The following is a 25,662-nucleotide window of genomic DNA, read 5'->3' as shown; positions in this document are numbered from 1 at the left end:
TTTTGTAAGAAAAAAATATAAAACTAGAAAAATTTGAAGAGAATCTCTCACTAAATATTTGATGAGATCATTAAATGCAGTGTTAAATAATTTTGAATCCAATTTTTTTTTTTTTAAATTATTGTTCTCACAACTTATATTCACATAAATAACAATTAAAAAATATAAAAAATTTCCCTTTGCAAATCTATAAGTGTAGTTTCCATTATAAGGGCCTTCTCTTTTAATATTATTTACTATCTTAATATTTCTATTAGGCATATAAATCATATTCTTTCTTAAAATGAACTTATTGTTAATTTTGAAAGTAAATATAAATAATTTCACTTAAATAATGAGAGGATTACAATTCAAATACAAGAAAAAGTTTTCATATAAACATACATAATGTTAAGCATCATAAAATATGATGCATCATAAATATTATTATCCGAATGCAAAACATGGGGACATGAATTAGACATTTCTAGGTGTGAGAATACAAAAGAGAGGACGCAACTTATGAGTTCCTGTGTTTTCTATTGTGTCATAGTCTTCCTCATGTCCAATTGGCATTTCCAATTTGAAATTTTGAACAATCCTCCCAATAACTAAGGAGGCTATTGTCACTGCTTGTGCCCATCCTGCACACAACCTATTCCCTGCTCCAAACACCACATTCCTATAAATATCCTCTTCTATTGGAAACTTGAGTTGTCTCTCTGGATTCCACTCATTTGCATTTTCCCATTCTCCCTCATAGTTGTTTGCTCCCCATATATTGATTAATATCTAAAGAAAAACAATAAAAAAATTAAACATGTTTATTTTTTAATTGCTAAACATATTAAAAACAATCAAATAAACTTACAAGAAATTAGTTTCAAAACAAGTAATCCACATATTTATATATCATTCATAATTATACTTTTTTTTTTGTTTAGATATTATATTTTCACAATTATAAACATTTAAAATTTAATTATGCACTACTTTATTATCTTTATCTTTACCATTTTAATTTGATTTTATAAAATACATATATATTTATTGACTTAAATGATGGTAATACTAATAACATATCCAACATGTATTAATTTTTACTTTAGTTAAATAAAATCTAATAATGTATCTAAAGAGAAGTGTGTATTGTTTTTACTTATAATCTAATGAGAACAAAGAGTAATTTTTAAGAGTGAGTAATACATTATGTTTGAGTATGTTGTCATTTAAGTAATGGTAATATAAAGAACACATTTTTTTAATCTTTTAGTTAGATTTTTAGTTTTCAAATTATGTATTATTTTTATTTATAAATTTAAAAATTAATAAAAAAAACTGAAGACACTAAGTTATTATATTTGATTTTTGTTAGAGAGAGTTGTTGGTACCTTAGCTTGATGTGCAACTAGTTTGCAATTATTTTAATAATTAAAAATTTTAGTTTCATTTTCAAGAGAATACTCACTTCATCTTCCATCCATTTATATATAAAAATAATAAATAATCACTATATATTAAAATGAAAAATTGATAACTCTCCTTACTCACATTTATATGCTTTATGTTTAAATAACTTGATAAATAGTTAAACATTTGTTTCTTTTTAATTAATCAATGAATTATTGAAATCTAATAATATTATTTACTTATTAATCCTAAACTAATGGCATGGTTGCCTTTCTCACCATGTCATATAATCTAAGTTTTTAAAAGTTTTTTTATGTGTTAATTGCAAAAGTCACTAATTTTGATTTCTGATATTGAATTCCTCTCATGATGACCTTACTCTGTCAAACAGTCCAAGTTCTTTTAAACAAGTATTTTAATTCTTATGACTTTTTCTGGATTTGATTGTGTGTATTTTTTTCCATAAACCTTTCGAATCCAGAAAAATTCATAAGAATATAACATGAATTGTAAAAATCTCATAGCTTTAAAGTATTTTAATTGTAAAAGCTAATAATCTATTGCCCTAAACTATAATAGTACCTGCCACCCTGCTGGAACATGGTACCCTTCAATCTCCACATCCTCGTGAACGATACGTAGTGGCGGTAGAGGCAAAGGAGAATGCCTGCGTACTGTTTCATAAAATATTGCTTTCAGATATGCCAACTTCCCCAAATCCTCTTCTTCTACTGCTTTCTTTCCACATACTTGCTTTAGCTCTGTGTACAGTCGTTCCTGTGGGTCTCATGGTAGGATTTCAGAAATCTTGTATTGAAATAGAATGATTTTATTGATAAAAATGGGAAAGCTTTTGCAGAAAAGCACCTGAGTATGAGGATGCTTGGCGAGGTTGAAGAAAGCCCAGACCATAGCAACATGACTTGTGGTAGTGCTTTCAATAACAGGCTCCCATATTGCAGTCTCCAGCTGCCTCTCACTCAGAATCTCCCCTTCCTTGAGAAGCATGTCTAGATATCCTTTCGATTCCTTCACCCCATTAACACATTTCATCATCTAATAAATATACACTTGAAGAAGCAAGAAAACCCTAAAAAACATATGGGTTTAGGAGTAACTATTTCATCTTTACCATAACATTTGTGTTGCTTAAAAGAAGATTACTTGTAAAAATGGTATTATTTGAGAGACAGGATTAATGGGTTTCAGCCAAATCAGTATAGAATGTGAAGCTACCTTTCCTGAGGATAAAAGGTCCTCCTCTTGGCGAATGAGAGCCCTCACAAGTGCTGTCCTCCTCCTCGTTACATTATCTAACATTCTAAGTAGTTTCTTGTTAGGAAACCATCGATTTACATAAGGAATAAAGTCTCTCCAATTGATTTCTAGAGCAGCAGTTCCAGGTTCCCCAACTATGATATCATACATGTCTTGCACTGATACAATTTCACTACCCAACTCTTCAACGTATAAGGGTTCCACAGTTCTGCCTATCACCTGTAATCCATGCCAAACAATTATCAACTACTGATAATTTACCAGTAAAACTAAAAATCTTTCTACAAATTGAGCTTCTTAGCTTTTTTGGTATACAAAAAGTTACCAGCTGATCTAATAAACATTTTGCCACTTCTTTTTATGAAAAAGACAAATGTATTTGATGGATAAGCTCTTCCAAATTTCAATACTAAACCATAAATAATGTTAATTTAAAATGGTAAAAGTATGGTGCTCGCACATTATAGATTACTGCGGTATGAGAAGTTACCTGATTTAGAGCAAAATGAAACAAGTGATCTAGAATTATCTTGCTCATGTTCACTGTATCATTGCAAGCTTTCTTGAGTTCAAGATACATGGAAGTTACTAGCTTCTGCACCATTTCCTCTCGCATGAATGCATTATTTCTCTGCTTTCACAGGTAGATGTAACATATGTTATGAGTAGTGAAAATGAGAAAAATTTCACCACAAACAGGGAAAGAAAAAGTTCGATACTTGTGAGTATATGGGTATAAAAAAATATGTGGGTAAGTAAAAATTGATGAAATTAGTAGTAAAGAGTTTTCCTTTTTTAAATGATGTTGGTAGCATATATAATGAAAACAAATAAAACCAGATATGATATCAAAATACAGAGAAAAAGCCATAGTAGTGAAAACATTACTTGAGGAGCAGTTCCGAGAAGGTGTGAAACCATGAGCTTCTTCATTAAACGATGATCTCTTCCATAGTCTGACAGGGCCACCATTGACTTATCCAACGACAGCACTTTCAAGGCTGTGGTCAGTTTTTTCGCTGTGATGGATGAATGATGGTCTGTCATGGCCTGCAACACACATTTTCATGCTCAAGGACTTTGATTAATAACAACTATTTGAACAAAAAAATGGGTTTATAAAAATGTGTTGAAAGCATAGAGTTTATAGGTAACAAACACATAAGGTGGCTGATATCCTTATGAACCGATATGCTATAAACACACCTTTTTAACTGCAAAGATGGCTGAGATTTAAATTGGGTAGATTCATAATAACAACTTACTTGTCTGGCAGGTTTTGCTGAATTCAATACAACAACAGCAGATGAAAAGCCAGTACGGACAAAATAGACAGGACCATAGCATTTAGCCCACTGGTAAAATGTTCTATGAGGCACCTTATCCTTGTAGAGAACAAGGTCCCTCACAACCATCCATGCACCCACAGCTGCATTCATACACAGTTTATTCACTCATTACTCATTTTCCATATTAAGTAAAAAAGAACAGAAGACAAAAGACATGAAGATAACCTGGTGGGTATTTCTTCTTCTTTGATGACCAAGATTTAATGCCAATGAATACTAAACCCACCACCATTACAACCTGGATGGCAATCCAGACTTCAAACAAATAATACTGGAACATATTGCTCAACCAGTATTTTACTTAAGTATGAATACAAGAGTATGAGCTCTCCTTCCCCCACCCTACACATATATAACTGTAAATAAGGCTAAATAATATCAATAAGATTGTGGAAAATAAATGATAACAAGAATTAGCTGTAGGGGGACCATCCATTGAGGGGCAGTCAGTAAAGATGCTTTCTTGTGGCATGTGGGGAAATCTTCTGTTAGATTCTCACCACAGTAGATTTAGCAAGTAATGGATTTTGTGGCTTGCTGTTAGATCACTTCTAGCCCAATAACAATCAGTAATTTCGCTTCGCCTTCTTATTCCCTATTTCTCAACACAGTCTCCTAGGATTGGATTTGTTATGGTTGTAGAGGACTGTAAAATAAATAAGGTCTGCTGTCCACTCTGAGATCCTTTAACATATTTGATTTTTCAAAAAATAAATTGGAATCAGATGCTTCTTTGGGATTCTAAGATAAATTTCATATTATTGAAGAAGTTTCTTACAATAAGATTTCAGATCTGGTTTATTTCGGGCTTACATCTTGTGATCTAGTTAATAAAATTGGTGCAACTTGTCTTGGAAGCAAATCGTCTTGTCGAAGGCCCTTATTTCATAAAGTCTTTTGGATCTAAAATTTACCTAACTTGTGTTCTTGCGGGAGGGCTATTATTGCAAAACTACTAACAAATCTTTGTTGCAAAATTTTGGCAAGGGTTTTTTATCTTGATTGTGTGCCTTGTCTTCATAGATTACCAAACACTTGAATTGGTACACTAAAATTGAACCAGTGTCTTTTGTGTCTTGGGAAATGGGCTCTTTTGTTTAATCTCTAGAGGGCCTATCTCCCCATGTGGTCATTAGGACTACTAGTGAGGAGAGAACGACCCAAGTGGTAGCGAGGAAAATCCACCTCTTCCAAAACACTATAAATAACTGTATCCATGGTGAAAGCCATGGGTAACGTGTGCTAATTAGTTAATACCGACACTATGTCTCCCCATAAACCCGTTTGATCAAATTTATTTGATTAGTAGTAGGGTGTAACCCCTATCACCTGGGAGCCTTCTGTATTTACAGAGTTGAAAGTGCCGCATGTATGGCCACACGAGCGGATGCCCTTACTAGAACTTTTTTGTTTCAGAAAGCCAAAATCCTTCCACTTGTTGGGGCAGGAGGTCAGACCTCTGGAGTGGCCCACACACATATGGTTCTTAGTAGAGATACCAAGTTCGCCGCAGGGAGTTTTCGTAGGGACTGGAGCTTGGCTACCCCGAAGAAGTGAGTACCGAGGGTGGAGCCAGTGGGATCAAGCATTTAAGTATCCGCTCTAAATAGTATAACCTCAAGGGAAACCCCATGTGGGATAAACAACTATTGTCCTGGCCAACCATAAGAATTGTGTTTGTCTTATTTTAAACAATCAAACATTCAAGATCAAACATCAAAACATTGTGTCTTCAAGTGTATGCAAATTTTTTTTACATCAAACAACACACTTTTCTTTGAGTCATTTTGAGTCTAAACACTTGCAAACATTGAGTCTTCATCAACATTGTGTCCTCTTGTCATGGAAAAACAGTCAAAATTCAGATTTGGTCACAACAAACAAATTCACAAATTGGAAAAATTGCACTCAGTTTCTAGAAACGCGTCTGTGTTTGACAGAAACACGTCTGTGTCATTTAACTGCATCTGTGAAGTACAGAAATGCGTCTGTGTCATCCTAAAGAAAATTGCTTTCACAAAATCCCATAAACGCATTTGTGCAGTGTTCAACCACGTCTGTGTCTTTTAACCACGTCTGTGAAGTATATAGGAACGTCTGTGTTCAGAATTGGAAAATCTTACAGTCCAGCAAAATAAGAGAAGTCAGTTTCAGACTTATTGAGCTTCCTAGGTTATCTCTCCGGGTTTTCATCTAGAATTCAACCTATTTTTGGGTCTCACAAAGTCCATCATTGCTTTACATCTTGCATTACATTCACATTTGTCTAAAATTGAGTCAAAAGGTCACTTGCTTGTCCTCATCTTGCTTTGTCAACACACTACATACAACAACATTTTGCTAAGTGGTCCCTCATCAAGGTTTATCACCTTTGGGTCTCATTTGGTCTTGCATAGAGTCAAGGCCAACTTACCTCATCAAGAGAAACTATCATCTCTTTGGAAGTCAAACCTACTCTACTACATACATACTTGGTCTTACACTTTGGACATTGCAAGTACACTTCAGATTCATTTACATTCATTCCAACTCTTGGTCTTCCATACTATTTCCATTTTCATCTAGTCTCACAAATCTTGGTCAATACCTAGTTCATGGTTGAAACCTATTCCCAAAAATCTAGGAGAGAAACTAAAGAGGCTCAAGAGTCTGCAAACATGAGTGCCTATGAGTATGACAATGACGTATTTTTCAATTCTGATCATACCATATTACCTGACATGGATGTCTATAGAAACATTCCAAATGTTGAAAACATGGACACTACAGAAAACAATGATACACACAATGACAATATGGACAACTTTTCCATACATTCAACAAAAGTGGAAGACTCCATTATGGATCCCCTTTTTAATTGATTGGTTGAGGAAATAATGAGGAGAGATAGACAATACTTTCTACAAGTAATGGCGCAAAGTGGAGCCAAGATTCCTCATAATTTTGACATGTCTCAAATAATGGAACATCAACCTTTACAACAAGAACCTCAACTCAACATGGATCAAAGGAGGCCTAATAGTGGAGGCAATAGAGGACCACATCTTGTGCCTAAATCACCATCATCTTTGTTTCAAAAACTTGAGGTCCCACATACACATGGTCAAGCATATGATACTCACCTTCGCAGACAATTATGGAAGTCATGCAGAAAAATATACTAAATCACATACCAATGCTAAGGACCAACCACCAAAGCAATTGGATATCCAAAGGCATGATCAAAATTTGGACACAAGGAAACCCTGTGTCAAATTTGGGGGCAACACACTAGAACAAACTCATGACATGCCTGTAGAGTATGGTATACATGGACAAAACAGATATTACATTCCTCATCATGACTCTATACCAAGTGGTCCTTATACACAACATCATTATAAACCTCCTCCATATGAACACGTGTATGATCAATGCCATCCATATATGCAACATTCTCCTCCTCCACTTGGTGGTTCAGGCATGGGGTATGGTCCAAGAAGTCGGTCTCCACCTAAGAACAATTTGGAGCAGCAAATTAAGGATTTACAAAAGAAAATGGAGGACATAAATACACTGAAGCTAGCTTACACAATGAGGGACATATGTCCCTATCCATTTGAAAAAAGAAATCCAATGCCTCCTTTTCCTACACATTTCATGACACCTAAGTTCAATAAGTACAGAGGCAAAGGAGATCCTAAGGCACATATAAGACAGTTTTTCATGGCTTGCATTGAGGTAGTAGCAGAAGAGACATATTTGATGAGATTATTCCCACAAAGCTTAGGTGATCAAGCTATGGAATGGTTCTCCCAACTCACACATGGAATTAAGTCATGGGGTGACTTAGTAGAGGCATTTATCCAACATTTCTCATACAACATAGAGATAGACATATCAGTCACCACTCTATGCAACACCAAGCAAAAGGATGGAGAGTCTTTTTCATCATTTTTACAAAGATGGAGTAATTTAGCTAGCAGATGCTCTTCTGAAATTCCACATAAATAAATGGTAGAAATGTTCACCCTGAATGTTAACAAAGACATTGGTTATGACCTAAGAAAAGCTTGTTTGTCCACCTTCAAGGACATCATTGAAAAAGGCTTGGCAACAGAGAAGGGCCTAATTGAGCAAGGCATCATCAAAATATTCAAAGAAAACAAAGAAGACTTTAAAGGAAAAGACAAGCCAAGATTTTGGAATAAAAACAAGAACATAGTCAATGATGGTATTGTTGATGCCAATACAGTACCACCCAAAATCATTTTTTCAAAATCAAGCTCTACAAACAATCAAGTGAATACTCAAACAACTTCCAAATCACGAAGGAAGTACACCCCATTGGGAGAACCAATTGAGTCAGCTTTCAAGAAGCTAGTGGCAAAGAAAATAATAACAATTCCAGATTTGCCTCCATATGAGCTAAAGGTCAAACCAAATTGGTGGATGATGAATACCATGAATATCACAAAAGCAAGGGTCATAAAATAGGAAATTGTCATCAGTTGAAGAACATCATACAAGATCTTATTGATAGAGGTGACATTGAGATTGAAGGACACTTATCCAATCAAGAACATGAAATGTTTAAATAACCATTCCCAAAACATGACAAGGGAAAAGCTAAAGCCATAGATGAGCAGACCAACTATACCAAAACATCCTATAACTATGATTCAACTGTCAATCACATTTTGATGGACAATTATGTCTCTACCATTATCATCAAGGACAAAATGCTTGAAAATTCTACCCAAAGACCCAAGGTTGTCCTAAAAGGCATTGGATCTTCTTTCGAACCTACCTTTGAATGTAATGTTACAACTTGTTGAGGTAAATTCACTTTGCAAGGTACTCCAGCTAAAAACACTGCTTCCTCATCAACCAAACCTGACTATGACCTTGTAGAACAGTAAGGGAGAACACCCGCGCTTATGTCCATTATTGAGCTCTTACGCATATCCCCCACACATAAAGCCATCCTTGACAAAAATTTGAGAGACACTACTCTCCCCACTGATCTGAACGTGGACCGGTTTCAAGCCATGGTGGGATAAATTTTCGTTCCACACTCCCTTACATTCACAGAAGCTGACGACACCTCCGTGAGACAACCACATAATGCGCCTTTACACATTGAAGCCTTTCTGCACAAACATCAAATAAAATGAGTCCTGATAGCTGGAGGAGCTGGTCTCAATATATGTACTTTGAACATAATAATACAATTGGGATATTTAGACAAAGTTGTGAATGCTACAAACAAAATTACCATCAAGGCATATGATGATGAAGAGTGTTCATCCAAAGGCACAGTCACCTTACCTCACAAAGTTGGACCAGTTACAAAGGATGTGGTTTGTCAAGTTCTTGATCTAGATCTCACATACAACATATTGCTAGGACGCCCTTGGATTCATGAGATGAGTGCAATACCATCTACATATCATCGATGTATCAAGTTTCCACACAATTTAGTTGAAGTGACCGTCAAAGCTGACCCAAACCCATTCATATATTGCAACAATCTGTGACCTAGATCAGAAATAACAATTCTAGTTAATAGAGAAGCAACTCCATCCTCGACATATGTGGATTCAAAATCCTTGAAAACTTCTACATCAAAACAAGTAGAGATCAAAGAAAAGTTCAAGGTTAAATACATGGGATGTGGTGAGTATATCTTTCATGTTGATCAATTCCCACTATCTCCTAAGGTATTCTATCAAAAAGAACAATCTATAAATAATTTGCAAAGAATTGGGTATGAAGCACCTAGTGTTGTGGCTACTAAGTCTGAATGCAAATCTCCTCTAGTGGTGCAAGCAACTCTTGATATCAATAATCCTAAGAGTGGTTCCAATGAAGAATCTATTGAGTGTATCGCCAACCCTCTTGAGGAATCCTATAGCCTTACCACTTCATCCACTCATCCCATTTCCACTCCTCTCCTAGACTTGGATAAACAAGAATCAGAAAAGCCCTTACTAATTGGGGATAAAATATCAAGCTTCGAAAAGAAAAATCTAAAAGTAAAAAATAAATAGAAGTCCTTCAGTCCAAATCAAAATTAAAAGCTATTGGACTCTGCAAAAATTAAGGTCAAGGATAAAGATCCTATACAAGAAAAAGAGCAAGAGATGATCTCCCCTAATACCAAAATAATTGGGGGCAAAAGTTATAAAATTTCAAGTCAAAAAGCATACTTGTTGATCCTAAGTCTCCATCATGTCGGGATACTTTCACTTCTTTTCACAATCATAAGCCTTCATAACTTATCCACTTGTTCCACATATCCTTTCCCTTTTGGCAATAAATCATGGACCTTTAATGGAACTTCCTCGAAGGACTTTGTTGTCAGGGATGCCCAAACTTCTTTAGGTGATACGCATACGGGCCTGTGTAGTCCACATGCTAGTAATTCTATCTCAGTTCCCTTATCAAGGAAGACAACCACTCGAGCTACACATCATTCAATCAAGGAACAATGCAGCAACAATAATAAGGTTAAGCCTTGTACATTTGTGGTGGGTGACTTAGTTCTCAGAGAAAATCCTAAGAATCAACAAGATAGACAGAAGAAGGACAAGTTCGAACCAAATTGGCTTGGCCTCTACATCATTACAGTAGCCTATGGATCTGGTGCATATCAACTTTCAACACTAGATGGAGAACCTTTGGAATATCCAATCAACAACATGCACCTTCACAGGTTTTACACATAGCTCTTTGAGTATCCTAATACAAAGATACAAAAAAATCATAAAAATAAAAAATCGTTACTTGGTGAAAACCTAGCAAACAGACGCCTTATGACACAAAAAAAATTAAAAATTGAAAAAAATGTAAAAAGAAATAATTCGTCCAACGATGAAAACCACTTCGGTGGTGCCCTAGGCAAGTACCATGGTGAAAACTGGGTCACCAATGCCATGCGTAGAGACATTGCTCCTCCCTCCTTCAGGATTCACTTTCTTCCTTTCACTTTTGCACACACTCACAACCTATTCATCCACAATAAAATTACCCATTCCCATCATGGCTTGTCATTGATCTACCTAAGATTGGTTAGCCATTCACAATAACCCCCTTTTCACCCCTTTCCATCCATAATAAATAAGCTCCTATCTGTGGCTAAGGCAAATCCTAAGTCTAGTGATGGGTGTGGAACTGAGTGCATCACATGTTTCGAGGAGTACAGTTTCTTCCATTTTTCTTCAGTCTATCCATGCACAATCCATAATAAAGCAAAAATTGCATCGCCAATCCGCAATAAAGTTATGTCTTCTCCATAATAAAGTATCAGTTTCATGGATTCAGTCAGTTTCAGATGATACGTAAGCAGCAACAATGGGCTTCAACAAATCAAATCTTTCAACAGACTCAAACAACATTTTGGTTCAGTGCTATCTATCTTTTTGTGAAAGTAAACATTATGACCACAATCAAATAGACTTATACAAGTGACAAGAGAAACTAAACTTGAGGACTATAGTGGATGTTGGTATCAAATCTTGGTTTTCTTTTGATTCTATCTTTTGGTGACATGTCTTTTAGCTTTTCTGGGATGTCTCTGACTAGAGATTTTATCTCCAGGATGTCTTTGACTGGAAAGGCAAGGATGGGGTATCATCACCTATTTTTCTTTTGTTGTCTGTGGATTGTCTCTTAGTAATGCTATGACTTGTCCAAGGATATGAGGACACTAAGAGTCTAGTATGAATTGGGGCATTCTTTATTTGCGACTGTTTGATCTCCATGCAAACAGGTACGATGACTTTCTGGGTCAAACATATGCCTTTTTTTTGATAACCTACTTGCCATAATAAAGCTCAATGATGATAATGCACAAGAATCTCTTTCACTTTCATATCTTCAATCTTCCATCCCCCTTTCTTGATTGACCTCCATCGTCCTTCCTAAGTCCGTGTAGTCTGCTATCACATGACTGAGTATAATGACACACCAAAAATATTTGCATTTCATGTAGTTTTCACCTACACTACCACATGTTAGCATTTCATACATACATATAGATATCACAATTGCATCACATCCTACACACAACACATGCTAGCACATTTTACATTCTCATCATGTAAATAGTTATCTACATTATCATATTCGTCCGCATTTCATTTATTTAAATTTGCATCATGCATAACATTTAAAAACATAAAATAACAAAAATATTGCATTTCATCATGTACATATTTGCATCCATCTCATAAAGTATCACATAGAAATCATGCATTAACACATAGAAACATCAAATAGGTACACATGCATATAGCTTCCGCAAGGATGAACCATCTCATATATATAATCATAAGTCTCATGATACAATGATGTCAAAATCATATGGATACATTCACCTGAAGGTGTCTACATCATCATACAAAATGGTACAAAATTGATACATAGGGAGCCCTCTAAGGCTATGATGAACTCCCTCCCTCGGAGCCGACTGAACTCGACGGAGTCTGAGCCCTGGAAGGACCCACCCCAAGATCATCTCTCCTATCCCCTCTATCTGGTGGTGGTGGAGGACCCATAACCCCACCGCTAGACACCTGTCTGTTGTCTCTCCCTCCAGTGGTCATCGTAGTCTACGATGGTCACTGAAAGCTCCTAGCCCGCTGATCTAGTGGCACCACTCCATAGTACAAGTCTCTCCAATAGGCTATCTCCTCCCCTACCCACAAAACATAGGCATATCTGGCCCTTGCGTCCTCTGTTTCTTGCCTCCCTTCCCTCAGTGTTGTCTCGGCCTCTGTATAGCACTGAATAGCCTAATCCCTCTCCCACTCAATGTCCCTCAGTTGTCTCCTAAGTCTAGCTGTCTCCCTCTCCAGATCCTGGATCTCATCTACTTGTCCCTGTTAGATCTCCCTCAAGGATAGTATCTCATCCTCCTCCTCTCCACCTTCACCCTATCCCTGTGGCTGTTCCTATCCCTATCCTTGCTCAGGAGGCTCTACCTATCTAGGAACCTGTGTTGTTGGCACCTATAATGGCAATCCACCTCTACCCCTTACTACATGAGCCTGCTGAGTCTGTCTCTCCTCTCCACCCTCTCTCCTCCAAGCCACTCTCCTCTCTGCCATTGCGCCCCACCTCCGTCATCGGCCTTTGCCTCCGCCATCTCCACTATCATCTCCATCACCTCCACCATTTCCTTCTATCGGCTCCTCTGGATCTGTCAGCCGTGGAAATGGATGCTCTGCTCAATATGCAGTGTACTCTGCATCCATCCCTGCATCCTCTATATCTGCCCATATATCCCAAGGCATGGGAACCATCTCTACCAGCTGTGTCACTGCCTGATCATAAGACAATAACGGACCCAAATGCACCTGATCCCTCACCGTCCATGCATACATCCCTAAACCCCGTGGCATCTATTGTATCCTGCCAAAATGCCTGCATACCTTGTCTATCAACTACCGCTCAATAACATATGGTGTTCGACCAATCAGATACCTGCTTCTGAACACATATGGCAACTCTATTGCATCATCCTCCCACTCCTCACAGTCTAAGTAAGGCCTCCATACCACACTGTCTATCTCGATGCCAATACTCTAGTCTCCCAATCTGTGGAGCTGTGACATAATCATATCATACAGATGTACATAACTGTGCCCATGTCCTCTGCCCCTGAAGTGTATCGGTTGTGTAATTGGTAGATGCTCATAAGCCCATACCTGCGGCAATGTCACTCCTCATCCCAATCCTGCCGATCCATGATATACAAACTGATGCAACTCATAATACAAGTATGACAACAGACAAGGCCCCCATGCAAACCTGGTGTGCTTCGTCACCAATGTCTCTAGAGTCCTCCCCCATCCCACTGACAACCCTCGTGTCGCCCTATCTAGACACAGGAACCCATTGATCACTCCTGCCAGTACTATTGGTAGTGCCAATCATGTCATTGTCATGGTATCCCAAGCCACATGTACAACCCTCATCTCTAGTCCTAGATCCTGAAACACTCATCTCAGTGCATCCTTGTCTTCCTCTCGATTGTAAGGAACTAACTCCCCATCGATCGGTATCCTCAGTATCCTATATACATCCTCTAAGGTGACTGTTATCTCACCCATCGGAAAATGAAAAGTGCATGTCTTTGAGTGTCATCTCTTAGCTAATGCAGTCAACAATCCCATGTTCACCCGAAATTCAGGCACATACAGAATATATTGCAAGCCCATAGCCTGAACTGTTGCTCTATCCTCGAGTGTCAGCTCTGGTCATAAACTATGAGTCGAAGGGAATCTCTCCCATGACTCCAACATCAGTAGGTCCTCTTGCAATCAAGCAAATCAACTGTGTCAATCCTAGTGCCATTTCCTGTTCATCACAAATTACTGCTTTCTATCCTAGTGGCATTCCCTGTTCATCACAGAGTGTTTCTATTTGTATTACTCCATGTTCATCACAAAGTACTGCTTTGTTATCCTAGTAGCATTCCCTATTAATCACAAAGTGCTACTTTGATCTTATCTTTTAGGGCACCTACTTGAGTGTATCCTCTTGAGTAGTTAATCCAATTGACAGCATATGTTCTATCACAAAATTGTCAATTCCAGCCTAATCCAATTGGCAACGTATGTTCTATCATAGAATTGCCAATCTTTTTGGTACTCCCTATTCATCACAAAGTTTCTCAATCTATCATATCCTAGGGCCTCTGCTTGAGTGTATCCTCTTGTGTAGTTTCCTGATTGACAGCGTATGTTCTATCACAAAATTGTCAATCCTAGCCCTATCTGCTACCCTAGTCTTCCCTAGAGGATCTGCTTGAGTGTATCCTCTCAGCAACTTATCCAATCGACAGTGTATGTTTATTACAGAACTGTTGATTTGGCCTTGAAGACATAAATTCTCATTCATGACACAAACGCGCTTGCATCTTTCCTAAACGCCTCTGCTCTGCACAGACTCGCCTGAATCACATAGATGTGCCTCTGCTCTGCACAAATGTGCCTGTCCTACATAAACATGCCTAAAATACATAGACACGCTTGCATCTGACATGGACACTATTGCAATTGTAGACGTGCCTGACACAAACACATACACGCTTAGCCTACCCAGACGCGCCTGGCACCAACGCAGACGTGCCTTAGCATTTCCCCCCCGCTTGATATTTTTTTAGACATACCTAAACCATATTTATTTATCTACTTGACATGCATTTATGACAACAATTAATGCAGCAAAGTACAAGGAGGTTTTGTGGTACTCACCGGCTCTCCTACATCTACTAGCCTCTAAAATCGGCGAATGCAATCGAATCTATGCACCAATGTCATCATTGTTGACTGTTGACTACTTTCTACTCTCTCTGCACTCTAATATCTTAGGTGTGTGGATGATAATGAGGACGTTTTCCCTTGTAGTCTATCTTATAGACTACCCTAGCCCCAGTCTCCCGAGACAGTCTTCTTTATCCCGTGACTCTGTCACTGTATCCTATCCGGTCAGTCCATTCTAGCCTTTCTTTCTTATCGAGAGATTGTCTGCGATCTTTAATTGTCGTGATAATTTATTGTTCCTTGTTAATTAGGAGAATCTTTTTATACATGTTTGATAATTTCAAGAAGAAGACACTTTTAAAAACACCTAAAAATAGTTTAAACGTTGTGATGTTTGCTTCCAAGCAACAAATTTTAAAGTCAATTTTAAGATCTATTGTGAATAATTTTAAGGTCTATTTTGATACATATATGAAGATAATTCATGTATATCAGTTGAATTGAGCTAACTTTATACCTAGGTTTGAATATATGTTATTATTTTTAAAACTTAACTTTTTTAATAGAAGAACATGCCTTTTAAAGTTGAATTTAAGTTTTATAAGGATATTGTTCTATATATCTATCTGTTGGCCTTAAATTATGAATATGAAATAGTGTATGATTTGATTACAATAAGATAATCACTATATTAATGTAACTTCATTTGATTTTAATATAATATGTAGATGAACGTATTTATAAAACAAAAATTACAAATTTTATTATTTTCTAAACTGTTAATATAATTGAAATATATGTAATTAAGCTAGGTTTACATGGAACACATTTTTGAATTGAAATACGATAAATAAAGGTGTGAGAGATAGAGAGTAATCTTATAATCTTATAAACGGGACACTTTCACAATATTCAAGAAACACAGACTAAAATGCTGCACATGCTCAAGACAAGACCAATCATACCACCTTTTAAAATTTTATATCTAGAAATCTAAGATGAATGTGTATTGGGCTGCATTATTACTCGGGATTCGATGTTATTGACACAACAGAGGCAAGCGCATCTCTCGTCACAATCTTTCCCTGAAATTTGGTTGTTTGACAGCTTTTCATTCTGGCTGTAAAGTTGGTATTATTGTGTATTCTCTGTATTTTTATGCATAAATCTTTCCTCCCAAACAAATTCAAAGATAAGAGAGTGGAGTGGTCTGTGCATGCTGGAATATTATAGTGTGAGCACTTTATTAGGTTTATCCATGTCTGCTACAATGGCAAGGGAATTCTTTCATGTTGTATCTACTGCATTCTATTAGATTTAGTCATTGCTATTGAAATGACAATAGGATTGATTTGATATCTCAAGATTCCACTTGAAGTGAAATTTAAATCTTATGAATAACTCCTCTATTGATAGACCAATGCGAATGCTTTCTATCATCAAGTAATATGCAAGCCTAGAGAATGTCTACACCAAAATGAATTTCTTTCTACCAATAGGATTTGTGAAAATTATGTGGTAGGTTTATATGAGTAGCCAAATATATTTGTCCTCCTTCCAATACCTTAGACACAAAATCATATTGATTAAATATGCTTTATTTCATAATTATTTGTTGATTTTTGTGCAAATGCAAAGCATTTCAACTATCAAAATGCAACACCATGTTATCTTGCTTTACTTGCAATCCATCTAAAGGTATATGAATTCATATTTATTCCTTACTAGATTGTGTTGCTATCATATATTTAGCTCTTTAGCAGTAGATAATCATGGCCACTATTTGAAACTTTACACTACCAACTAACAACACCTCCAACTAAGGAGAAAACATAACCTATAGCGGACACTATCTTGTCCCTGTCTCCACCAAAATTTGCATCTGCATTATCCATTAACTTGTAGAATACTCCCACTGTGATAGATAGCAACATCTAATGTGCCCCTCAAATATATGAGAATCCACTTCACAATCATCCAATAATCAATTACTTGATTTTCCACGTAACAACTAACTACTCCCATTGCTTGTGCAATGTCTTGTCTAGTGCTCACCATGGTGAACATAAGAATAGCTACTATGCAATGTCTTGTCTAGTGCTCACCGTGGTGAACATAAGAATAGCTACTATGCAATGTCTTGTCTAGTGCTCACCATGGTGAACATAAGAATAGCTACTATGCAATGTCTTGTCTAGTGCTCACCATGGTGAACATAAGAATAGCTACTATTGATGAGTATGATTCATGAGTCATCTGTGTCATCTCTACTTTTGTGCTAGGGGACTGTTCTAAGACAATTTTATATGAACAAGAAATGGAGTACTAATTCATTATGAATTCTACGCATAATTAAGAATTGTAGAAAATTCTCCACATAATTTTTCTATGAAAACCATCTTTTCATGTTATTTTAGATGATCTAAGCCATCCATTTGCAACAAGAATCTAATCAATGAATATGAATTAACTAGCCATTCAGGGGCCCCTCCAGCACATCTCAAACGTTCCTTCCCATGACAACTTGAGGATCAACGACAACGGGTCGAAATTGAATGTTCAACAACCCCAACAACCTTATGATCCAATTGACAACTCTAGAACAACACTATAAATTCATTCCAATTCCTACAAATGAGAAACACAACCTCCCATGTCGATTTACAGTCTGTAGAGAACTTTTTCTTCGATTAAGGAACATTCAAACTCCATCATAGAGACATACCTACTCTGAGTTTTAGGATTTTTCAAGCTCCATTGACTACAAAAACATCCTTCTTAGTATTTCTCATCTTCCAAAAGATCAAATAAGCACACAATAATCAGATCTTGGACATGATTTGTTTCTTCTCATCAATTCTACGACTCAACCCTAGTTTGGTTATGGTTTTGTATTCAATGCTCAATTAGAGTTATGCTTGAACTATAAAGGAAATCTTGTAACATAGTTCATGGGTTCTTCCCTTTGTTCTCTTATATATTTATATATGTTTTCTATAACAGTAACTTTTTCCTTGCCTTTTGTCAATGAAATTCCTTGTTTTACCTCCTTCTAGTGCAAATATTCTATGTATAGCATCTTACCTTCTTATTTGCATGCATTTTTCTCTATTTCCATGTTGTATGTTGTGTTAATATCACTCATAAATGTTGCATTGTGAATATTCTTCTTTCCTTTCAACATTTATTGAGTCTTAACTTCCATATAGACTTCATGAGATTGATTGAGGGAGGAAGATGTGTATGTACTTGAGAGTTTACATTGGTGTATTGTGTAGTCATAGGTAGGGGAAGACACATTCTAATCTTGGTGCATCACCTCCCTTTATTTTCTATATTATTTCTTCTCTTTTCCTCTAAAAGTCATTAGAATAGGTTTAGAATTAGAATGTAAAAGTGTTGGGTTGATTCAACGCTGCACCCTAATAAGATAGGAATCCAAATTTCTCCAAAGATTCTACCTCACAATGCAAGGTCTCACACTTTGAGGTTGTTTCCATGTTTCACAAGGTTATTCTAGTTGATAGCTTAGACAAGGGTGCTAACTTTTGTGATGACAGTTACCTTGAGACAACTATTTTCTTCATTTGATTAGTAACCTTGTTCATCAAAAAATCCAAGTGACAACTGATTTTTCTTTTATTCTCGTACATGTATAACACATTGAATAGGTCATACCACTTAATCCATCATCCAATAATTTGACTGTGATAGATAGAAACATATGAAGTTCCCCTCAAATATTTGAGAATCCACTTCATAATCATCCAATAATTAGTAACTAGATTTTCCATGTAATGATTGACCACTCTCATTGCTTGTGCAATGTCTTTTCTGGTGCACACCATTATGAACATGAGAATAGTTGTTACTGATGAGTATGATACATGAGACATGTGTGTCTTCTCTAATTTTGTGCTAGGGCACTATTCTGGAGACACTTTAATATGAATAATAAATGTAGTACTAATTATTTGTGCACTCTAGGCATATTGAAGCATTGCAAAACCTTCTCCACAGTTTTTCTATTACAACCATATTTTTCAAAAAAAATTCCTTTGTGTATCCTCAGTACAATTATCTCATCCCATTGATAGATCATGGAGTGTGATCCAAAATGTTGATGCAAAAAAAAATCATACATAGTAAAATCCATAAGAAAAGCAATAAAATTCACCAATGTTATATGTTCTTAGACATGTTATAGTCTTACCCAATTTTTCATTCTTTATGAGAGCTTTAAACTTTTCAAAATAAGAAAACAATTCGAATTTCTTTTTGATAAGATAAATCCACACCTTATGAGACTTGTCATCTATAACTAAAATAAGTATGATGAACCTGCAATAAATGTTATAAGAGATTTTTTAGTATCGAAATGAATTAATTTTAAAACTTTTGCTTTTTTTTTTTTGTTGCTTGGTAATTGGCACTTTTTAAGGTGACGAACATTATTTCTATCCAAATCTGCAAGCCCACCAACCCAGTGAAAGCATAAAGCCTACAAGAATAGTAGCCCAATGGGGATTTGAACCTTGGTGGTGGTTTTACCAAGCAAGTGTTTTAACCACTATATTACATGGGTCACCCTGATTTTAAAACTTCTTCACTTTTGGTAGTACTTCTAGAAAAGCTTAGTCTATTTTTCTTTCCAAACAAACAATGTTCACAAAAATTTAAATCTCTAGATTTGGCACTTGGGAGAATATTTCTATCTAGTGGTGCCTTTAGACCATGGTCAATCATATGGTCTATTCAAATTGATACTTGGTTAATACTAAGTCTATTTTTGCATTAGATACTATTGCAGCCTCTCCACTACTAGTTTCTCCAACTAACCTATAGAGATTTCCAACTTTATCTCCCTTTATCACAACCAACACTCCCTTTGTTACCTTGAGACAACTATTTTATCTATTGAATCAGAACCTTATTCAGGGTAAGTGCACCAAGATGGTGAACAAAAAGCTGGATACTAGCAAAAAACAAACCTAAAACAGATGAAACATGATCGTGTTTTTAATAAATTCAAAAATTGCACGTGTTAAGGCTTAGAAAATCTGAGCCAAAATGCATACGTGTTCTTTAACTTAAAAATGTGTACAAGTTTTTTAAATTAAAAATGTGATCGTGTTTTAAAAAAAAATAGAAATGTGATCATGTTATCTTTAGCATGAAAAATGTGATCGTGTCATGCTTACATTAAGTTAGATATGAAACATGGACTTAAATGGCAATTCCTTTAGCATTCCCTTAGTTTTTTCATCAGAATATATACATAAAATATTACATTTTCTATTTGTCTTTTATCTTTATTATAATTTAAGTTATATTTTATGTATATATTGTCAGGATGTTTGAGAGTGGCTTCAAATCTCTAGGAGTGATAATGGAGTTTTATATTTTAGGAGATCTTATAATTTTTCAGACTCAGTCAATTTTCAATAATCAGTAAGCTTATCACCATTCTCTTTCTATATCTCTATCTCGTACTCTTTGGCTCCCCTAAGCTCTAGACCTATATATTTTTATAAATCTCTCCTTCTCCTCCCTCTCTACCCTCTCTACCTCTCTTTATCTCACTCTCTCCTCTCTCCCCAAGCTTTAGATCTTATAGTTTCTTAGACAATCAATTTTCAATTATCAATAAGCTCTCTCTCTCTCTTTCTATATATATATATATATCTTCCTATCACTCCCCATCTCCCCTTCTCTCCTCCATTTCTCTATCTCACTCTCTCCTCTCCTCCAAGATTTAAACCTATCTCTCTCACCCCTCTTTATATCTCCCCTCTCTTCTCTAAATACATGACACACATTATCTCCTCTCTATGTCACCTCTCTCTCCCCCTTCCCAAATCTCTCTCTCTCTCTCTCTCTCTCAATATCTCTTCTCTTTGTCCCCCTACATACATACCCTCTCCCTCTCTCCCTCTGCTTCTCTACTTACATCTCCCTCTCTCCCTTTCTCTTTGTCCCACCTTCTCTACTTCCTTATCTCCCCTCTCCCTCTCTCCACATACATCTACCTCCATCCCTTAGTACCTCTATTCATCTACACAAATCTTTCTCTCTACCTCTCTCTCTATCACCCCTCCCTCCCTCCTTACCTCTCTATCTTTATTTATCTCACACTCTTTATCCCCCTCTCCTTCTCTCTACCTACCTCTTTTTTCATACATCTCATACTTTTAACTCCCCTAACTCTCTATCTCCTTCCTTTCACACTACTCTCTCTCTCTCTCTCTCTCTCTCTCTCTCTCTCTCTCTCTCTCTCTCTCTCTCTCTCTCTCTCTCTCTCGTGTGTGTGCATGCACGCCAGACATGTCAGACACTATGTTATGTTTGTTGAAAAAATTAGGAACACTTTTGTGTGCGCGAAATATTTGACCTCCTTAATCTTATACAATTTTTTTAAAATTAGTAGTTTGGAAACTAGATTCAGAGTACTATAATCTTTGTTTTTTGGGTATCTTCAAATTTTGAGTGGATGAGTCTCAAATTTCTCTTTGAAGTTTAGGTTTAGCTGATTTTATAAAAAAGGTGTCCACTTATACCCCCCTTTTTGTTCACCATCTTGGTGCACTTACCCTTCATCAAAAACTTTAGGTGACAACTAATTTTTCGTTAATTCTAGTACATGTCTAACACATTAAATAGGCCTTACCATTGAATCAAAGATCTTTGTTCTTACCTCACCTTCACTAATGGCTTCTTGGGGGTTATCATTTCCCATGTAAAATGTACCTCCATCATAAGATCGTTAAGAATAAGTCTAATCTTTGTGTGGATTCATATGAAAGAAGGCACCAGAATCAAGAATACAACCATGATGTAAAGAGATTCTCAAATTAGTACTTAATAACTCCCCCTCTTCCAATGGTGTTTAAACTCCTACTGTGTTAGGCTCATATAATTGTTGGCATTACAATAAGTTGGGAGATTGTTGGCATTACAGTAAGTTTGTTGGTATGAGGATATTGAGTTTGGTTGTTGGAGATTATTGACAAACGATGATTACTGTCTTAATATTATTATTTTGTCATTGATGTCAAGCAATTGATTCTTTGATTTAGTATGATGTTGCCATATCTTAAAGAATATGTTTTGATGAGTTTAAAGATGTCGGTAAGTGACATAGAAAGAATGTGAAAATAAAGGGGAATAATAAGTTATTCAATGGGCAACTATTACCAAGTTAGACAGTGATGAGATTATGATGTTTTGATTGTTTTGATATCCTATATATGTGTATTCGAAGACTGAACATAAAGGAGAAAATATTTCATGTAAAGGTTTGATATTATTCTATTTTACTGAGCAAGGAGCTAGTCGGTAAACACCAAGTTTACCAGTCACCGAGCACAAGCAACCGAGATGAGAATATCTACTGAGTAAAGTTCAATATTAACCAAGTATCAACTGAGCAGTAACATCATGCATTAAATGAGTGAATACATTATTAAATGAAGGATGCCAATGAGCTAGAGATTTATAGAAGATTGGAATGTCGTGGAAGAAGTTTGTTAAGGATCTACGACAATGAAAATTCAAGAGTTAGATCTAGAGCACAGATTGAACGGTTATAACAAAGCACAAGTACCAAGGAAGGAATACAAGTTTCAAGGCAAGATAAAACATTTTTTAGTTCGAAGGATACAATGAACCTAGTCAAGTTTGAAGAACTAATGGCTAAGATTAATCATGGGAAATGTGATTAAGGAGATTAAGCGGTTAGGAATTGCTTATAAATAAAGAAAAGTTGAAGAACAAAGTATGCGGGCAAATGGAAGCACAATGATGCTACATAGGTGATAACCGAGTACAGAAGATTGAAAATCTATTTGAAGAATAGAGTGAGAAGCCTAGCAAGGAGAAAGATAAGTCTTATGACAAGATTATCTTGAGCAGGCATTTCAGATGTGAAGCTGCAGATATATTTCATTACTGTTATTTATTTTTGTAAGTGACAGGAAATCTCTTAACCGAGTTGACCTAATAGTCTGTAAATCCTCTAGGAAGGTAACATTCTAAATGAGTGTTTGAAATCCTTTGATAAGGTCACTTCTAACAAAGTGCAAGATTCTAACAGATTTGAGGCAAATCCCTTAATCGGGTCACATCTAGGAATGTGTTTGTAATCTTTAATAGGATTTGCTTTTAATCGAGCATACTCTAGAAGATTATATTTTCCTGTGGGTCCGAATTCCCATAGTGGTTTTTCCCTATTTGGGTTTCCACGTTAAATCTGGAGTTAAATGTGTTTTAATGTTTCAAGTTTATCTGTTTATGAGTTTGAATGATTTACAGTCATAGTTGCATATCAAGTAAGTGCTACCGAGGTTGAATCTGATTAGATTATTGAATCGTGAGTTTATCTGATTCAACCCCCCCCCCCCCCCTCTCATCTAACTAAAAATTGGTATCAGAGCTTGGACTCCAAAAGAAAAGTTTAAAGGAACTTGAGGCATGATCCAAAGATGTATAAAAGGGATGCACCAAAGTTGAATAAGTCAAGTTTCTCCACATGGCAGAAAAGGATGAAGCTGCACTTATCAGGAATTGGAGAATATGCAACATATTATTTGGAGAATGATTACAAGGCACCTAGCACCAACCCTATGATGATGGAAGAAATAAAGGCAAAGAAAGAACATATTCAAGCAATGATTGAGATAACATCAGGATTGACCGACTCAGAGTTTACTGATCTAGAAGGTTGTAATGATGCCAAAGCTATGTGGAATAAGCTTATATCTGTGTATGGTGGAGATGAACATGTTCAAAGAGAAAAAGTAGACAATCTGAGAGGACAACTTGAATCCATGAGAATGAATGAAGGTGAGAACATAACCCAATACAGTACAAGGTTAAAGGAAACTGTCAATCAAATCAAAGGAGCGGGAGGAACTATTGAAGAAAAGGATGTAACAAGTAAGTTGCTAAGAACACTTCTACCTGCTTATGCCATTAGAGTCTCTGCAATTAATGAATTAAGGTTTGTACCAAACATGCCAGTCTCTTTGGATGCTACTATCGGTAAGCTACATGCTTTTGAGTTAAGTAATTTTGATAATAGTGGGTCTTCGGTAAACAAAGTTGAATCTGCATTCAGTTCTTTTCATCTTGGTGAATCTGATGATTACAATGAGAGAATGTATAAGTATGCTGAAGGAAATCATTGTGGAGCAAGTGAGAGATTTCAGAAAAACATGGAAGAAGTACACAAGGTATATGAGGAAATAAAAAAGCAAGAAGAGTTTGAAGCACTATTGGCCAGAAGGTTACCGAGAGGCAAAGGTAAGTATAAAGGGAAGTTACCTTTAAAATTTTTTAACTGTGATAAAATTGGACATATGGCTTGTAACTGTCCTGACAAAGAATCTAATGAAAAGAGAGAATATCGAGATGACAGACAGAAAGACAACTATTATAGAGGACACCAAGACTTCAGAAAGAGAGATAGAAAGACATGCCTAGTAGCTGATGAGGAATCCAATGATGATAAATCTGATGGGACTGAGATAGAGGAAGTTGTATATGTGGCTATCAAAGATGGATCAGATGAAGAAAGGTATGAAGAAAAATCCTTAATATCACACATAAATACAAATGATTCTTGGATCATAGATAGTGGATGCTCACATCACATGACAGGTGATAAACACAAGTTTGTTAAATTAAAAGATTATGATGGAGGTTATGTAAGATTTGGTAATGATGCACCATGTCCTGTGAAAGGTAAAGGATCTATCACACTTCTTGACAATGCAAAATGTGATGATGTATTTTGGGTTGAAGGTCTGAAATACAATTTGTTGAGTGTAGCATAGCTAAACAATACAGGATACCGAATATAATTTCAGAAAAGAATTGTCAAAGTTCATGACAAACATGGAAAGTTGACTGCTACTAGGACTCAAACAAGAGGTAATACATTTCACCTTGACTCAACTTGGAACAATTGTCTGTATGCAAAAATAGAAGATACCTGGTTATGGCATAAAAGGTTTTGTCATGTAAATTTTGATAACCTGATCAAAATAAGTAAGAAGCACCGTGTAAGAGGTCTACCGAGCTTGGAAAAACCTAAGAATGCAATATGTCGAGGATGCCAGATGGGTAAGATGACAAAATCAAACTTTACAAGTAAGTCTTACACTTCTAAAGGAATTTTAGATCTTGTGCATACTGATCTTTGTGGTCCTATGAAAGTTCAAAGTTATTATGGTGACAAATACTTCATATTATTTGTGGATGATTACTCAAGGATGATGTCAGTTATGTTTCTAAAAGAGAAATCAAAAGCTTTTCAAATGTTCAAATGGTATAGGGGAAGAGTTGAAAAAGAAACAGGAAGACAGTTGAAATGTCTTAGATCTGATAGAGGAGGA

The 25,662-nt window shown here is 36.1% G+C and overlaps 1 protein-coding gene across 2 annotated transcripts; it reads right to left on the bottom strand.

Moving 5' to 3' along the window:
- Positions 1-385: 385 nt before the first annotated feature.
- LOC131079399 (ent-kaurene oxidase 2) lies at positions 386-4,708 on the bottom strand. Of its 2 annotated transcripts, XM_058017319.2 has the most exons (9): positions 4,517-4,708; positions 4,182-4,358; positions 3,933-4,096; positions 3,556-3,717; positions 3,158-3,298; positions 2,626-2,886; positions 2,257-2,418; positions 1,972-2,166; positions 386-771 (listed from the first exon to the last, which is right to left on the bottom strand). In XM_058017319.2, the coding sequence occupies exons 2-9, from the start codon at positions 4,294-4,296 to the stop codon at positions 457-459; spliced, it is 1,515 nt and encodes a 504-aa protein (XP_057873302.1). In that variant the 5' UTR covers positions 4,297-4,358; positions 4,517-4,708; the 3' UTR covers positions 386-456. The 2 variants fall into 2 exon arrangements, with proteins under 2 accessions (XP_057873302.1, XP_057873301.1); XM_058017318.2 differs by having other exon boundaries at positions 4,182-4,708.
- Between the last annotated feature and the right edge of the window lie 20,954 nt (positions 4,709-25,662).

Source organism: Cryptomeria japonica, chromosome 6 (assembly GCF_030272615.1).
Source record: "Cryptomeria japonica chromosome 6, Sugi_1.0, whole genome shotgun sequence".
Classification (NCBI taxonomy): domain Eukaryota; kingdom Viridiplantae; phylum Streptophyta; class Pinopsida; order Cupressales; family Cupressaceae; genus Cryptomeria; species Cryptomeria japonica.
Note: the sequence above shows the minus strand (reverse complement) of the source record. Positions and strands in the feature narration are given on the sequence as shown.